The sequence below is a fragment of the Rhincodon typus genome, chromosome 15, assembly GCF_021869965.1.
Source record: "Rhincodon typus isolate 14 chromosome 15, sRhiTyp1.1, whole genome shotgun sequence".
In the NCBI taxonomy this organism is placed as follows: Eukaryota; Metazoa; Chordata; class Chondrichthyes; order Orectolobiformes; family Rhincodontidae; genus Rhincodon; species Rhincodon typus.
In genome coordinates this window covers 23396947-23416389 of record NC_063346.1, presented here as the reverse complement: position 1 = coordinate 23416389, position 19443 = coordinate 23396947, and the positions used below count along the sequence as shown (strand labels likewise).

Here is a 19443-nt window from a genome sequence, read left to right as displayed (position 1 = left end):
TGGATCTGAGTGTTGTGAAAGTACATTTGGCAGGAGTTGCTCTCCTTCCTCTTGATGCTCAATCTGGACTGGAAGTCAACTGGTAGCATTTAAATACGGCTCAACGAATAAAATTGAACTGATCTCCTGCTGCCCCATCCAGCAGAAAATTAACTCACTAGACAGGTTTTTTGCCAAAAAACTCACTTGGAATTAAAACCTGTTCATAATCTTTCAAATATCTTTCACTCTGTACAACAAAAAAGCAAACAATGTATGTAAAACAAAAACACAATCAGTTGTAATATTTTCCCCTTCCAATTTATAATAAATATATTACCTTTAATCCTATCATTCTTTTGTTCTGTAACAGTGGTTAACTGTGCATTCATCTTGTGTATCATTGCCTGATAATTATGGATTTCCTGTGCAAACTCAGAACTCTGAGCATTGACTTGTGCAAGATCCTGGAAGTACAAATGTTAAAATAAAGAGATGATTTATTCAGTCATACTAATAAAGCATTATCATGTAAGGCCCCCATAAATGTTGGACAGAAACAATAATTCATCCAGATTAAAAAAATGAAACAAAATACAATTGCAAATTAACGACAGTTATGGGGTACGGATGTACTTATTTCATCCTATGTACCATTGTACGACATGACTGTCATTACAGAAAAATGATGGAGTCAACATCATGCTGACCTATATTTTCACAAGTGCCTACTGGCGCATAGCTTGCTTTGGGAAAGACGGGTTATTTATCTATGTGGCAAGTATAACATTGCTTGTAGTAATTGCTTTTGAGGATCTTAACCATAAAAAAATCTGTTTTACACAGCTGGATTGGCAATTGAAAGCCATTGGCTACCAATATGAAAGCCAGTGCACTTCTGGGAATTTGGTAGGCGGTGGTTATAACTGTGTCTGGCAGATGGGCATATTAAATCATGGAGTGCTTATTAAATGTAAGTTAACAAAATGTAGATTATTGATTAACAAACCAAATCAGGTGGTCAGAAATAGAAAACAAAATGTTGTAGCTTAGGTGGACTAAGAAACAAGGCTCAACCTTTAAATAATTTGCCCTTTCTCAGTTGCAATCAAATTGATTAGATTTCTTAAAAAGTGATTTGAGGTGTTAAAATACAAGGTTGAATTGACACATAAATTAACTTTATAGGGGAGATGGTGGGATAGCGGTAATGTCTCTGGACTGGGAATCCAGAGTCCCAAGTTCATTCTCTGGTAACATGGGTTCAAATCTCATCACAGCAACTAATGCAATTTAAATTCAATTAATAAATCTGGAATATAAATCTGGTCACTGTAGTTAACCATGAAACCAATGTTGTTTGTTGTTAAACCCATCAGCTAAATAAATGCCCTGTAGGTAAGGAAATCAACTGTCCTTACCCAGTCTAGCATACATGTGACTACAGACCCAAGCAATGGGGTTAACTCTTAATTGCCGTCTGCAATGGTCTTAGATTAAGGTCAATAAATGCTAGCAACACTTGTGTTCTAAGACAGAATAAAGAAGAAAACAAAATCTCACAAAGTAATGGCTGAACAGTGTCAGCAGGAGTTACCCTCTATGAACTTTGGATGACTGACATTGTGTGACAAATTAGTTCAGCTTGTGATCTCTGGCCTATTCAGCATTAACGCCTGGATGGAGCATGCTAAAGATTTCACAGGTTTTCAAAGAAATACTTGTGTTAAGTATAGAATATTGCTACATAATTTAATGAAGACCACTCCTCTTTACTGCTATTACATGACTGGAGCTCAGAAGTACAATGCAAAGTTATTGAGTATCACTAGTATATATTAATCTGAGGTAAATCAATGATAATAAGGAACAATACATATTGAAATATTAAAGCAATTACTTAACACCCTTGACTTAGAATGAATGAAGAACCTATTTGCTTTTTACATTTGATTTCAGAAAAATAGAGCAGAAATATTTATTTTAGCAGGTGTGTAGTTTATGCTGTCATTTTCTAAGTTACTAAAATTCAATCTGTGAGAGGCATGAGTTAATGAGCATGCATTTAGCTTGAGAATCTTATATATTGGTATATCAGTAGCTGAAAGTGTGGCAGGAATCTTGCAGTATAAACCACTCCATGCTTTGTTATTTTAGTACATTCAGAATGCTGCATATTCAAAAGTGTGTAAAAAGCAGCACTGAAATTGATAATTCAGATGGATGTATTAAATTTGTAGTGTAGTGCATGATAATTGGAACAGTTTTGAGTTATATTTGGCAAAACTTCAATGTAGGCCAAATACTCATAACAAAAACAGGCACAAAATGGACATGGTGGCCATGTTAGTTCCATGATATGCATTCTTTTCAGGTACATACATTTAATGCATTATTGCATTACATGCATTAATTTGAAATTGATGGATTAGTTGACATCATGACTTGTACTAGTACTCTGCAAGTATATCATTGAGCAAGTGATTTTTGAACTAGCCTAATGTTGTTCCTGGTGACCTACATTTTTTATGATAGTATGGTACTTGGGTGGAAAGGGTGACAATAAAGGTGGTGCAGTGTTTACTTTGCTTCTTGTCTGGAATACAATAGTTCTTAAATATGAGATTCTCTATTAATGTTCTGTGAGGCTTTTGATGAGGAAATAAACAGAGGGAAGAACATTTTATTTTTATTAGAAAGGAGCATACCACTCTTCTGCCAGAAGAGCATTATCTGAATTGGTTGAACATGAAAACACTGTAATATGCCACTATTGGCATGAGCGATGTGCTGGATACCAGATTCACAATATTTTGTCGGGATGTCAGGGGCTAGGATAACTGAGGCAACTGACACTCTGAGGAGCAGGTCAGACCAGGTTGATGTTGAGCCCCAAACAGATGATGTGATTCTGGAAATGTCATAAGGCAGCAAATGCTGTAAGTTCAGCATGAGGCATGTGTGAAGATGATGGAGATTCCAAAGGGTGGCTGCACTCTGGCCCAGATGTGGAGGAATCCACCCAGCTATGCCTGCTGTCAATTCCCTCTTGGCTGTGCATCTGGTCTCTTCCATTAAGAGACTTGCTTGCACTTGTGGTAAACTGCAATAGTGGAGGTTCCAGGTAGACTTTTATTTGGAAGAATGGTATAGAATGGTCATCAGAAATGTATATGTATGGATATTTCGCGAGCCCCTACGTCACTATGTCCTCTGTGTGACCTCTACATGGTTTACCAGATGCTGCAGATTCCTCATCATCCTGTTTCTCTGAAGGTGCTTTGCTTTCCATCATATCCTAATTGACCATGGCCTGTCCATTCTGTAGCACTTGTGTGTACAAAACCAAGCAGGCCACCATGATCTGGGAGATCGTAACTGGGGAAACTCCCCACCAGAAAGGTACCAGCATTTAACTCTTATCTTCAAGGGACTTATGGTCTGGGATTCTTTTCTGGAGTCACAATCATCTCTTTAGTAGTCACTAAGGATACAATTTCATGGTGGGTGGAGAGGCATTAAAAGCTCAGACACCCTAGAATGCCTGAGTATGTCAATGTCAAGGCTGCTTCCAGCATATTATGCAACACACTTTTAGGATTCATTGAGAGTGGCCACATGTCAGATGAACACTATAATCTCAACAATAATCTCTAGTAATTTCCCTAAATTCGGAATTTGGCTAACTGACATATAGTTTCCTGTTATCTCTTGCCTTTTTTCTTCAATAGTAGTATTACAATAACTATTTTCCAACATGCTGGAACATTTAAAAAATCTATAGAATTTTGGAAGATTATACAAAGTGTGTCCACTATCACTGTAGCCACTTAGGGTCATAGAATCGTGAAGATGTACAGCGCAGAAACAGAACCTTCAGTCCAACTCGTCCGTGCCGATCAGATATCCTGAATAAATCTCTGAATAAATTTCTGAAGGGTCCCAACCCAAAACATCAGCTTTCCTGCTCCTCTGATGCTGCCTGGCCTGCTGTGTTCCTCCAGCTCCAGACTGTGTTATCTCAGACTCCAGCATCGGCAGTTCTTACTATCTCTGAATAAATCTAGTCCCATTTGCCAGCATTTGGCCCATATCCCTCTAAACTCTTCCTATTCATTTACCCATCCAGACGCCTTTTAAATGTTGCAATCGTACCAACCTCCACCACTTCCTTTGGCAGCTCATTCCAGACATGCACCACCTGCTGGGTGAAAAAGTTGCCTCTTAGATCCCTTTTAAATTTTTCCTCTCTCACCTTAAACCTATGTCATCTAGTTTTGGACTCACCCACCCCAGGGAAAAGACCTTGTCTATTTACCTTACCTGTGCCCCTCATGATTTTACAAACCTCTTAAAGTCACCCCTCAGCCTCCGACGCTCCAGGGAAAATAGCCACAGTCTATTCAGCCTCTCTCTACTGCTTAAACCCTCCAATCCTGCCAACGTCCTTGTAAATATTTTCTGAACCCTTTCAAGTTTCACAACATTCTTCCTACGGCATTGAGGCCAGAATTGAACACAATATTCCAAAAGTGGCCAAACCAGTGCCCTGTACAGCTGCAACATGACCTCCCAACTCCTAAATTCAAAGCACTGACCAATAAAAGCAAGCATACCAAATGCCTTCTTCACTATTCTATCTCCCTGGGATTTCACTTTCAAGGAACTTTGAACCCACACTCCAAGATCTCTTTGTTTCAGCAACACTCCCCAGGACCTTACCATTAAGTATAAGTCCTGGATTGGACAAGGGTGATTCTCAGGGATCCTCACTTGCTTTTTTAGCGCTCACTCACTTTGAGCCCCGCAGCATTTCTGCTTTACCTTGCCCATTTACACTTTGCTCCCTCAGTCAGAGCTGACAGACTGAGAGTACTTCTGTCTTGCCTTGCCATGACAGCGGATGCAAGGCCAGGCAGCTTGTCATGGTTGTCAGCACTCCATAGTCAAGGAGATAGACATGTTGCTGTACAGAACCGTGCTGTGTCAATGACACATCTGCATCATGTGCCAGCTATGTACATGCCAAACATACTGTCTGTACATCAACCAAGATCTAAGAAGGAAGTCCTCAAGTCCAGACCCTACAGGCAGGGGATCCCAGCACCGTAGGTCAAGGACAATGACCGATATAAATCCAGGGGCTTGGGCACAGTTAGTTGGCCATTCCAGGCAGTCAGTCAGGATTCTCTTCTCATAGGAGGTCAGAAGCCAAATGTCAGGTGCCTGACCACCTGTCTTTGCTCTTTTTGTCTTGTTGTCGGCTGTTGTCTTTTAGAATGAAACAAAGGAAGAGATTGAGTCAGATGAAAGTGGCTGGCAAAGTGTTAGTAATAGTGCAGATGAAGGAATAGGTGATGAGGTATGCTGAGTAAGTGAGCAGGAATGCAGACACCATGCAGGGTTATTTGTCTAGGGAAACTGGGTCGGTGAGACTGAGTGAGGCTCAATACAGGGGGTTTTGCTCTAACGCATGTTCTGGCAACGCGAATTGGCTATGATGTGACTGATGAATAGGGGAACGCTATTCCTAAAACATGAACTTGTGTTGGCTATAATGCGATTCCATTGACGTGCAGAGGAGTACGCTTCGAAAAGACATGATCCCTTTGCAGGCTTTCTCCTGAGCATGTGCAATCTTAGCACTGAAATAGTCTCCGTGTTGGCATCACGTGATCATTGAACTTTCTGTGAGAAGTACAGTGCTGCGTTTTTAATGCAAATTCTGCCATGTTACTCACAGAAGTGCAAGGACAAAGTGGCAAGAATGAGAACAAGAAGCATCTTGGTGATAAAATTGGGGGTGGTGAATGTAAAAGAAAGGCTATAACACTGGAAGAGGAGCTAGATGCTTTTAAAGTTTATTATTTAAGACACACATTTAAGAGGTTGATTGTAACCATTGAGGGGGATAAGGACAGTGTTCTTCAATTTACGAAGAGCTTTAACATCAAGAATGCAATTGACATTACCGTAGAGGCCTGGGGTGATGTCAGAAAGGACTGCTTGCTTGCAGTTTAGTGGAAACTTTTCTCAGATTTTTTTCAAGATTTTAAAACCTTTGATCCGTCAGAGGAGCTCCTGAGAATCAAAGAACATTGTGTTTATCTTGCAAAGCAAGTTGGATTTGAAGAAGTAGAGAGTAAGGATGTTGAAGAGCTGCTTGATCCCACTGTGAAGACCTCTCTACAGCTGATCTACACCAACTTGTCGCTGACGGGGAAGTGGAAGCTGGAGATGAAGAAGAATAAGTCCAGTATGCAATACCACGAGAGCTTTCCACCTTTGTTTTGTCTTCCATCCTGAGGGAAACTGCGAAGCAGTTTCAGCTCTTAGAAGAGCAGTTCATGGAATAAGATCTGATTTGGCACCCTATGAACAGCTTCTTCATGAAAGAAGAAAAAGAGCAAAGCAGCAAAAACTGGATGCCTTTTTTAAGCCAAATTTGAAGAAACAGTCAGAAGACAATAAACCACATCCATCCACTTCTAGATTAACTATTTTTCACCCTCACCCTGCAACCACAACTGCATCTGAAGGTGATGATGATGATGATGATGGTGACGACGACCCTCAGCCCCTGCATTGCATCGTTGCGCAGGAATGCAACTATCGTATTATAGCAGAACCCACACTGTACTGCATACATGCAATCATGGGAGTGGTGAAGCACGGGACTTGGGGAAGTTGAGTGCAATAGCAGAGATAGACTGAATGTGGGTAGCAGAAGGAACATAATGGTACTTACCCTAGTGGAATGGAGAAGGTAAATGACCTTCTTCTTTCACTGTTATGTGTTCCTCCAGGCTGTGATGACTACACCGACTCTGATGGCAACATTGGACTAGGCTGGCAAGGTGCCATGGCCTCCGCTACTTGTCTTGGGAGAAGAGAATGATCCTCCACTGCATCACCCCACAAATCAGGACTTCAAGGTGCCTGCTTGTAAAGCATGGCACCAATTTCTCCTTATCTGCCATATCTGGGACAAATGTCACAAACATTGCTGGGCAGGTTAAGACTGTCAGCATGTGTCTGATGCACAAGGGCCTTTTAAATATGTTGCTGGAATCCCATGATGTCCCAATAGTGATGAGTACTTTTGACTGGAGAGTGAGAGAATTGGAGTAACAATGGATGAGTGGGATACCATAGGAATGTGGTACATAGTTAATGAGGCATGTTTGGGATGATAGCAGAAGAAAACTCACTGGCCTCACAGATAAAAACCCTCCATGAAAGTCTACAAAAATGACAATTAGCCGATTTTGGTAGGATTAAGCTTCAGGTATCTGAGAATTTTTCTAAGTTTTCTAGAGTGAATAGTTGTTCAATGTCTCCTCCATTTCCTTGCTTTTCATAATCAATTCTCGGATTCACTCACTAGAGGACTAACACACACTTTAGTTAATCTTTCTCCATTTAAATATTTGCAGAAATTTTTACTATTTGTTTATATTGCTAGATAGCTTTCTCTCATACTGAATTTTCTTCCTTTATTGAGTCATTCCTTGCTGGTTCTTAATATTGACTTACCACTAATCTTTTCAGATTTGAACAGTTTTTAATCAATTTGATCCTATCTTTCATTTCCTTATTTAGGCATAAATGGTGTGGCCTTCTTTCTCACTGAAATAAATCTTTGCTGAGCATTGTTAAATATTTCCTGAAATATTTGCTACTGCATCTCTAGTGTCCTACTGTTTAATATAGTTCACTTTAGCTAGCTTCACTTCTGCCTAAACGCCTTTATAATTACTGCATTCAAGTTTAAAACAGTAGTCTTAGACCCAAACTTCTCCCCTTCAAATTGGTTGTGAAATTTTATAATATTTATGATCACTGTCACTTTGAGGCTACTTTACTATGAGGATATTGATTAATTGTGTCTCATTGTTCAATACCAGGTCTAAAATAGGTAGTTTTCAGTTGGATTTAGAATGTATTACTCTAAACGATTATCCTGAATACACTATATGAACTCATTTTCCAGGTTACCTCGATCAATCTGTTAATCCACATGTAGATTAAAGTCACCCAAAATAATTCCAATTTTTTTTTTACATGTCCAATTTACTTATTTCTGTATACTCTGTTCCGTAGTTAGGAGGGCCTATAAACTACTTCCACAAATGAACCCTTGCCTTTCCTATTTCTTATCTCTGTGCAAACTGATTTTACATCTTGGTCTTTCAAGCTCAGTTCAACTCTCTCTATGATATGAATGACATATCTAAGCTAAACAGAGCTGCCCAATACCTTTTACTATCTTATCTTTAAGAAATATCAAATGTCCTAAAATATTCAGGTCTCATCCTCTTTCATCCTATTAGATATAATGGCTATCAGGTCAAATCTCTTTATTATCTTTGTTGATCTGTATCTATATATTGTAGCTTCTTGTCAGCATTATAGCCTGCTCATCATTCTCTCCGAGGCATGTTGAGTGGACAATGCACATGGTGGGTGTTTTGCCAGTCTTAAGAGCTACTCTCCCAATTGCTTCCTTCAACCACCCTATCAGTTCCTTTCAATGGAACCAACTGCCAGTAGTTAGATGACACTAAATGCTCAAATCCAAAGCCATGGCACCTGAACTCCTTGTGTGAAATGCACCATTTACACTACCCAGCTCTCTCTGTCATTTCATGCTATCTTGTCTGAACCTAGCTATGTGTAGCACTGACCTGAACTGCTGAACTTGTTGCCTCTTTGCCATGCTAACATAACTGCTGGGTGCACTGATGATGTGTGACCCCAGTCTGTAACTACAAATTGGAATGGGCCAGTAAAATATCAATCAATTTTCACCTAAACGGCAAGAAGTGAGTCACTGCATTTGACATCATAGCAGCATTTGACCAAATGTGGCATAAGGAACTTTAGCAAAGCTCGAGTCAATGGGAGTTTGTCAGGTTTGTGTCCCTCCATTACTAGGTCAGAAATGGTGATGTGCAATCATCAGTGAAGAATGTTCAGACATTTGTTACTCCTCAGATGTTGAAGCAATCCATGTTCAAATGCAGCAAGACTCGGAAAATGTTCATATTTGTGCCAACAATTAGGAGTGGGTAATAAATGCTGGTCCAGCTGACGAAGCCCACATTCTCTGAATGAATGGAAAAAGAATCCTTATTTTCAGCACCATGCGCTGTTTTCACAAGAATTACAGTCTGTTCTTTCTAAACGAGTTCCAAGTGTAATAATGTCAAAACTCTATTTCGACAGCACCCAAAGGATTTTATACACTCCACCCTCTCCCTGCCTCCAAGGGGATCCTCAAAGGGTTCAGAAAATGATGGCCACAGTGACAGAGAAAGGTGAAAAAAATTGTGTTATGAAGTGCATGCTGTGCACAGGTCTATTAATGGGTTTTGATAAATTTTGCCATTCCACAAGTAAAAGAGTTTACTAGTTTCATAAACTGTTTAGAAAAGCATCATATTTTTGTGTGAAAATAAACATAGTTCTTTAGAAAATTCAGCTAGCTGGACAGGCATGTTAATCCATAATATTCAAAGTTGATAAAACAATAAGAATATATCAAACTTAACAAGGGATAATGAATTACTTGCAATGCTAAGATTGTCATGTATAGAACTATTTGCAGGCACTGTCACATGCCACTCGATATGTGGTTCAGTTGCAAACAATAAATTATTTGCTTAAAGTAAAACCATCAACTTTCTTTGAAAGATTTGAAATCCATGGGATCTACACATGAACACCCATATCCCATTCATATCTTTCATAAGTTGGAATAATCATTTATTTTTAAAAGCAATAAATCTTGTTAAATTTAAACAATGTCCAAATTGTAAAGAAGTAACCAAATGCAAAACAATTAATTTTCAATCATGAATGTCTTAGAAAAGTCTTATCTTTTTCTGTAATCTTACTTAGACTTATTTCTTAGACATCAATCACTTACATAACACATAACTCTGACTGAAACTCAGCCTCTCATTTTTAAGGGGTGCTAAATACCAATTACAATCCTAGAAAGGAAACAATCCACCTAGTAGAATAGAGGTGAAGGGGGTGATATGTAAGACCCATAGGAGAAGGCATAAAAAGTAGTTTTCAGCAGTGAGAAACAAAAATGAATCAAAATTGGGTGAAGGTAAGACTTTCATTAAATTGTGCAATACAGCCTTGAAATGTAAATACCTTGACTAGGTTAAGGCAAGCTTGGTACCCAATTAGTGATACTAAGCACAAACAGCAAATACAGACTGCAGCCATGATAGTGTCATTGCTACCTTTAGGAGGAGGAAGGGCATTGCCTCGGAAGGCCAACAATCTCACCACAAACAAAAGTGGCCAAACAGTCAAAATGAAAGCCAATACACAAGATATAAAAATGTCGTGCAATTTTCTGCTTCAAAACAGAAGCTTTACTTTTGCCTGTTTTGAACCTGATGTCTGTGCATTAACATGCAGACTGAGATAACAAGGTGTAGCGCTGGATGAACACAGCAGGCCAAGCAGCATCAGAGGAGCAGGAAGGCTGTCGTTTCGGGCCTAGACCCTTCTTCTGATGCTCCTCTGATGCTGCTTGGCCTGCTGTGTTCATCCAGTGCTACACCTTGTTATCTCAGATTCTCCAGCATCTGCAGTTCCTACTATCTCTGAAACATGCAGACTGTTCAGGTTTGGCAATTTATGAATTGAAAATTGCCTTCTTATTCTCCCCAGCCCGTTAACAAGCTTCTCGAGGAGCTTAACAGGTCCTTAATTGGAGAGAAGTGATCCCTGAACTCCCCCCATTTTAAATATTGTGTTGTTTAATGGAGGCGGCACAATGCAGCTCTGCCCTCTGTGATTGTGAATTTGAAATCGCACCAACAGCCAGAGCTGCCCCAACTGGCGAATATACATCAAACACCATGAACGGTAACAAATAAAGACTGGGAATCCATTAAAAATAAGAAATTATTTGTGAGAACTCAGAAGAAACAGTGGCAGCAATTTCTTTCAGTCTAAAACCTACACTGGGTTTCTGCCGTGGTAGCTGATATTGCTGATTTTTCTTTTGCTACGATTACTTCTTTCCTGTGTCATAAGTGTGAATAGACTTGGAAATGGACGGATTCATGTAATATTTATAATCTAGGTTGCACTCAGCTACATAGATTTTATAATTGAAAAGGAATTGATGTGCAGATCTTCATTTAGAGCTCTTCGTAAAGTCTGGCACATTAGGAATGACATGTATATTGCTTTTGAAATTCTGCCAAGAGATTCTGGAGCACAAACACTTAACGTATTTTTTTGATGTCATTCTTGTTGCTATTTTATGTTGATATTCCAACCTGTGTAGCTTCCATTAAAGTTACTGGAGATTTGACAGAGATGTTAAATTCAAAGAAATACGTAATAACAAAGGATCGTAATAATGTTGAAATAAAGTTGTAGATAAACAGTTTATGATTTAAGGAGTGTGATTTGTACATAATGACATAATTCATTTTTGAGTTTCGATTTCAAACTAGTGCCACATGGGTGTTTGTCTTCTCTTTTGTGACAGGGTTTAATAATTAACTGGGTTAGTCTTTTCAGAACCAAGATTTTAGAACCAGTGTCAGTCAGCAGATAATTCGAAGGCCTCTTTGAGTTAATACAAGTTTGTTTATGCTGTGGGATTTATGACAGGAGGAAAAAACATAGCATCAGCTTAGAAAAGCTAGGATGAGCAAGTTTTTTTTATTTAGTTAAAAAGCTTTTGAGAACCGTTCATAGGAGACTTGACTGAAGTCAGATGTAAAAATAGCTTTTCTCAGAAAAAGTAGTTCGCTCAGAGCAGTTAAGAGAATAAGTTACCTCAGTGTAAGGGTTTCAGTTTGTGAAAACCTCCACATCAGTCATGTTTGGTTAGAAATCTATAATAGTGATTCAAAGCTGAGAAAGTCTAAGATCTCAGTGGTGGAAGGATTCAAGGAAAAAAACTTACCAGCTTATAGGACAGGAACCGAGTGGCAAAAAGCCGCGAAGTCAAACTACAGATTGCAGAGGGAATGAGAATTTCTCTTTCTTGACTAACTGTAAATTGTGTTGGAGAGTAAATGGGGCTTTATTTTGCCATGTGTTTTGAAGTCTTTCAAAATGTGTTATACTTAATATTACAATTTCTCAAGCAGATGAGTGGTTTTGTATTCTGTTTTGCATATCATAGGTTACGAGGAGTACTTCTTTTGGAGCTCATGATGTACAAAACAATGTCAAACAAGCTTTACTCTACAATGGATGAGAAAAATAAATAAATTTTCATACTTTCTTTAATTGTTCAAGTTGAGCAGTCTGGAGATCGTAATCTGTATCAGAATGGCTGTGTGTGGCTTTGTAGGAAGCAAAATCTGTTTGGAGTTTTACAAGTGACTCTTCCCATTCAGTAGCCTGGAATGAAAATAGCTTCATTTAAGAAAGAGAAAACACTTGCAATTTGGCATTGGAAGCATAAAGTAGCTTAAAAAGCAATTATATGTACCTTTCTTTGTTTATTTTGATTTGTTGCCAATATTTTTACTAAAATCTTTTGCAGTATCCCTCCAATGCATCTGGTTGGTGCATTGTCTCAAAAAAGTGCACGTATATTTCTTTAATTTGTTCATAGGGTACAGGCATCGCTGGTTAGGTCAGCACTTATTGCATATTCATAATTGATCAAAGGGCAATTAAGAGTGAATCACATTGCTTTGGGTATGGAGTTATATGTAGGCCACACCATGTGAGATTACCAAATTTCATTCCCTATAGAATATCAATGAATCAGTTGGGTTTTTATATAAGATGCAACTGTGATTGCATGGTTACCATTAGAATAGATTTTTATTGAATTCGAATTTCACCACCTGCCATGATGGGATTCAAACCCATGTCTCGAGCATATTAGCCTGGGCTTCCGGATTACTAGCTCAGTGCCATGTCCTTGACACCACTACCTCCTTTGAGGCATATAATTAAAGACATACATAGCCTGTAATTATGCATGGCTAATGAAAGAAATAAGAGCACAAATATGCCTTGGGAGAAATTTGTTCTCAATACATTTTTCCAGGCATGTAACTCCATATATGATTACAATTTAATTACTTTCAAGATGGTGGTCTTGTGGTAATGTCATGGAACTAGCAATCTAGAGGCCCAGGATGAGGAATTGGGTTCAAATCTTACACAGCAAGCTATTCAGTTTAAGGGCAATTAGAAATGGGCAACAAATGATGGCTACATCCAATGAACATAAAAAATGTACATTTTCTTTTAGACTTTTCCTCCCTTTCTCTTTAGTCAGGGACAATGACGACTTTATGTTTCTTTTTAGACAGTTGATAATGTGCAGGATGGATGTTGGGAAAAAAGAAATACAATTCACCAAAATCTCATCACTCTGTACTGGTCCATTTAGGTTTGTGAATATCATGTAGTTGTGGTAGAGGCCAAGTTTGGCATATGCAATATACAATATTGCAAACTTATTGGGAGACACAGAATAGATTTTATCACCAATTTTGTTGGAGAAAGTGGTGATGTGCCTTCTTGAACTGCTGCAGTCCTTGCCATGTTGATGCATCCACAGTGCTGTTAAGAAGAAATTTCTGGATTTTGACCCAGAGACAGTGAAGGAAAGGTAATATAGTTCCAACTCAAGATGTTGTGAAACTTGTAGTTGGGTGTGGTCCCATGTACTTGCTGCCCTTGACCTTTTAGGTGGTAGAGGTTGTGGCTTTGAAAGTTCCTTTGTAAGTGCTGCTTGATAGCACTGACGATGGCCTGTTCTATCATTTTGGTGCTGATCGACAGTAGATTGATGGAGTGATAATTGGTCTGGTTAGTGTTAGCCTGCTTTTTGTGCAAAGAACATACTACAACAAATTTCCACATTGTTAGGTAAAAGCCAGTATTGGAATTGTGCTGGAACAGATTGATTGGGGGAATGGCTAGTTGTGGGGCTCAAGTTTTTACTTAACTGGAATGTCATTAGTGCCCATGGTCTTTGCAGTATCTAAAATCTTCTAGACATTTCTTGATATCATGTCGAATAAATTGAATTAACTGAAGACTGGCAGTTGTGATGCTGGGAACCTCAGGAGGAAGCTGAGACAGATTGTGCACTTGACACCTCTGAAGAAGGATGTCAATGTTTCAGTCTTGTCTTTTGCACTGAGGGGCTGAGCTCCCTTATCATTGAGGATGGGGATATTTGTGGAACCTCTTACTCCTGTTGTTTAATTTCTGCAACCAGTCAAAACCAGATGCAGGAGGGCTGCAGAGCTTAAAACTGATCTGTTTGTTGTGGGATCACTTAGTCTTTATTACTGCATAATGCTTCTGCTGTTTGGCATGCAAGTAGTCCTGTGTTTTTGCTTGGGCAGAAGCATTTTACAGGACTATATTAATCTCTTACTTTGTTGGTACAGAAAAACTTCATGAATTAATTTATTCATAAATCCATTATAGAAGTTTATAAAATAATGAGCGGTATAGATAGAGTTAATGGTAGTTGTCTTTTCCCTAAGATGGGGAATTCCAAGACTAGGGGGCACATTTTAAGATGAGAGGAAAGAGATTTAAAAAAGACATGAGGCAAATGTTTTACACAGAGGCTGGTTCGCATGTGGAATTTACTTCCTGATGAAGTGGAGGATGCAGGCACAATTACAGCGTTTAAAGATAATTGGATGGATCTATAAATAGGAATGGTCTGGAAGGATATGAGCCAGGAGCAGGCAAGTGGGACTAATTTAGTTTGGGATTATGTTCAGCATGGACTGGTTAGACCAAAGTGTCTGTTTCTGTGCTGTATGTCTCTGTGACTATATGACTAAATACATACTCTATGAGAAAAATAGAGTGTAATTTCATATTACAGCCATTCACATGAACTAAAACAATGGGCATCCAAGAGTTTATGATTGAGGAAATGGGAAGGAATTGGAAATTCAATGGCCACTCGTCCCAGTGCTATATTCAGGTCAACCTGTAAATGGGCAAGCAGCCTATCTGCAACAGGCCATAAGCTTGCTTTGCTGTGCAAACTGGGATTGTATGTCTGTTGCAGGAACACAATGTAAAACCAAATACAATTAGAAACAGCTTCCCCAATTCTAGGATGTACCTGTGCAATGACTCAACACCAGAGCTGTTTAGATTTCATCAGGTTGCAGGTAACAAGCTGCATCATGACAATCATTTGACATGGGCAACTTGCTACTTTAATTGAATTGAATCTAATGCTGAATTTGCCTTTGGGATCAAGGGAGGCTTGGTGAGCAGCCAGACCAATCTCTCCAATTGTTTGTGGTCTGTTTTAGGTTCAAGTCAGATTTCTATCCCTTGGTACCATTCACTGTAGTTCTTCAATTAAGTTCAATTGTACAGCATACAGTATACATCATCAAACTAACATGTACTTCATTTTAAAGAGCAAAATGATTTTTAAAAATTGTTTGCTATGCTTATTCAATTAGGTAACTGTTAGTTATCATAAAATGTTTATGGGAAAGTAAAATGCAATTTCAGATAGAACATTTATAAATTCTTAAATGAAAAATTATAGGTTAGATTAGATGTGGAAACTATTAAAACTATTTCAGACTACTGTATCTAAATCAGCTTTTATTGAGAATTGGCATTTTTGTTCATATTTCTCCTTGTTTTCTTAAGAATAAAGGTGTTGGGGTGATTAAATAATTTGGTAGACAAGCACAGGCTTTAACAGAGCATGCAATAAAGCAAACCATGCTGTGTCCAGGTAATCTCAAACTGTAAATCAAAATCAAGTAAGGTTGAAAAATCAATCTTTTTGTGTTACCTCCAGGGCAAACACAATTTATAAATGCACCATTCAAATAACCTCCACTGCAATGTTAACAAGGCTTTAATATCATACCTCTCTTAAAATGCAGAGATTTTGCTTTAAAAACATGTAAACTAATTTCATTGCTAAGACAAGAAAAACATGGTATTCCATAGCTAAATATCTATCAATTCCATTAACTTTATAATCGTCAAAGAGCACAACTTAACCTGAAGGTTATTTCATGAATGAGAAAAAGCCATATCAGCAATGTGTTCAAACTTCACAGGAAGGGATATTTTCCTTATGAATGAGATGTAGCTGTTTTTCAGGATACTCTATGTATGTGCCGTAGGACACAGATAGCAGTCAATATTGAGTTACTTGGGCTTGGACAATTATGTAATGACATCTTAGTAGATATAGTCTGGTCCTTAAAGGTGAAATGTGGTTTGGGAAAGAGTCCTTCCTTAAAATTAATCTCTCTTCTGTGAAATGCAACAAAAGAAATGACTAAAATAGAGTTCTTTGTAGATATAGAGGGAGAGAGGAAATTCATGGGATGACCCTTCCTTTAGTCTCAAATATATAAGCAGAAATCCAACTGAGATCACTGGATCAAAGTGTGTTGTAGGCTGTAATGTCTTATTTTAAAACAGATCAGGGTGATTCTAATGGTTTGGATAGTTGAGGTTAATGAGAGTGACAATTGGAGAAAGTGGCACATATACTGCTCTTACTAGGTTGTGTTGAGGAAAATCATTAGGACAGGGAAAAGGAAGTTTTATTCAAGAACTTGCCTATACTTATCTAACTTGTGATATTAGCTGGATGCCAAAATATAAAGGGACCAATATTTCTCAATCACTCAGCCACACCCAATGTCACAACCTTCACGATTAAAGTCAATATCAACTTTCATACCATTGCTTTCAATACGATTCCATTTCTTTTTCAGGAAAAGCATCCCCTTTTAGCATTTAAATAATAATCTGTTTCTATTTCCCTACAAATTTTTCCATTTTCCACATTATTTACCATCTGTCAAATTTTTAGCCACTCACTTAACATATTTCCATTCCTTCCAGATTCTTTATATTCTCCTCACTTTCCCCAAGAACAAATATTAGATCATCTGATATATATAGTTTTCTCCTTTCTGTTTCCTTGCTTTCTTGAATAGTAGTGTTACATTTACAGTTTTCCAATCCATTGTGTTGTAGCTTCACACTTGTTTAATTTCTGTTTAATGTGTAAACTTTATTTCTAAGTTTAACAGTTTCATCTCCCATATTCTCCCGACTGTCAGCCAAGCGACCTCTCAAAGAACAGTATGAAAGAACTTAAAGCAATGGGTGTCTCTGAGAATTATAGCTTGCTTGACTACTTTAAACTAATAGTTGAGGTTAGAGTGGATACAGAATTAATGTGTCTGATAACTACCTTACCTCCGATTAACTAAAAATTGGTTGAGTCTGTCTTGGGCATCTATGACAGCAAAGAGTGCTGTGCTATGACTCATCACAGGAAGCACCTCCTGCTCCTCCAATTGTTCCTCGATGATGTAGAGCATTTATCACATTATTTTTCTTCTATGGTAGTGTCACTTCTTGTCACTGTGCAATTTGCTAAAGGTACATCAATCCACTATCATTCTGGAAAATCTTGCTGCAGCATCTTAAAAGGCATTCTAAATGTTATGTCTGCCAGAGCCAACACCATTTCCTTCTCAAGGGCAAATAGGGATGTGTAATAAATGCTGGTTTAGTCAGCAATGCCCTTGTGCCATGAATGAATGTAAAAAAAATTTCCAGATATGTCTAGAAAGTGAATTTCCATCTTCACTACACACTGGCTTGCTCAATTGCAAATCTTGTGATCTAGTGAATCAGGCAGTCCTTTTCCTGTGCATCAGTTGAAGGGTTCCTACAGATGATTTGAGGCTCCAAGTGACAATTTATGATTTTTCTTGGAGGTAAGCTTATCTGGGTGAGATTTGACTGTTGTAGGATGAAGGCATCATGACACCTCCAAGATACCTTCGAGAGATATGCATGATGATCTTTCAGTGATTGCATCCCTTTTTGGAGTGGAATTCATTCTAGTTGATGAATACTTCAGGATGAAATAAAGGCACCTTCATTGTCACATGAGCAATCCATGACTTGCTATTCCTGCGGGAATTCAGCTTGGGCAGCAAATCTGAGAGCCCTCTCATACCGACTGGCCTAATCAGGTGCGAACACAATTGCCTGCCCTGGCAAACTTGGAACTTGTGACAAAGAAGTTGCAGGTTTGGGTAGCAAATGGTCAGATTCTAAAAAGATTGCAGTGAAACCCCGGAAAGAATAGAGATGATGATGACAGCCGCTGACAATTCATGCCCAGCTGGCCCAATAGGAAGGAGTTCCTCTTCCAGGAGGTTGTAAATGTCAGCAATATCTCTATGGCAAAGTTTAGCCTCCTGAGAAACTGGTATTCAGTCAGAAAGCTGACCTTGTGCCTGTGTAGTGTGTTGGGAGTATTGCCTCCTGCAAACTGGAGCCCTGTGCCCCCTCCTGTGGCAGGTAGTTGAGAAGGCTAATTCTGCCCTGCTTGCTCTTTACTGGAGGTCCAAGCAAGGGCTACATTTCGCTCCCAAGCTGCTGTTAAGGCTGACAGCTGGAAATGGATATCAAAGCTGAAATTCTCTAAGGTAACAGAAATAACCTCCAAAGTCTTGGGAAATTATCTCCAAAACTCTGTCTTGGGAAATTATCTCCAAAACTCTGAAAGCCATTCTCATAAGACCTGTGAGACAGATCTTTCATTGAGGTAAGCCGCCATATCTCAGTATGTAAATACTGTCCTACTTGACAATCACTCAGCTGTGAATAGCAGTTGTCCCTTTGCTTTACTAGTGAGCTCCAGGTAGCTCTGAAAGCCCGTGCTCTCAGAGCTAAAGGCAGAATCCTACTTAACACTTCATTGGCATTTAACATACTTGCATCTCTGACAGAATGAAAGTCTCAAAGGAGTTTCCCATGCTCTAACAAATGCACTCAGGATAAACTCAAAAGTTATTTGTTTTCTACCGAATTGCTGATAATTTTTAATTTTTAAAACTGCTACCAGCATAGACCACTGTCTACTCTGGCAGTTAAGTCCCCCAGTTAATTCTGTTTTTATTTCTCAACACACCTCATTTCTCTCATTTTCTTTTCCAAAATTTGCTGTTTTTTTGTCACTACTTTAGAATTTTATTAGAATTGACTTTTAAGCTAGGAGATGGAAAAATTTAATCAAAGTCAAGCTAAAGATCGTGACAGCCACAGTCAGAGCCCAGCAGCATACAAATATCAACCTCAGTTGCCACAAAGCACAGGCTAAGTATTTTGTGGGATGTAAAACATGATAGTCACCTTCCGTAAATCCCCATGAGTTCCTTTAGCCTGCTTTTATTACAGAAAGTAACCATGAAGGGAAACATTCTAGGCATTCATTCAGCTAACAGGAACACAAATCAATACTGCTTTTCTATCCAAGTGACTTTGTGTGACAAATGCAAGCCTTATACCTTGATGACATATTTGCAAATTGAACAGTCAAATAACTTCTGCTTTAAAATCAATACAAAAACCCAAGATAACACACAAAATGCCAATTTCACATGAGCTTTTTAATGGGTC

General features: G+C 38.6%; 1 protein-coding gene across 1 annotated transcript in view; it reads right to left on the bottom strand.

The window, feature by feature from the left end:
- LOC109938716 (polyamine-modulated factor 1-binding protein 1) overlaps positions 1-19443 on the bottom strand; it is a 149206-nt gene that overhangs the window by 94616 nt on the left and 35147 nt on the right. The window contains exons 5-6 of the mRNA XM_048605966.1: positions 12253-12390; positions 320-446 (exon numbers count right to left, since the gene is read on the bottom strand). Of these exons, the coding sequence (XP_048461923.1) occupies positions 320-446; positions 12253-12390 (265 nt within the window). The remainder of the gene's footprint in view (positions 1-319; positions 447-12252; positions 12391-19443) is intronic.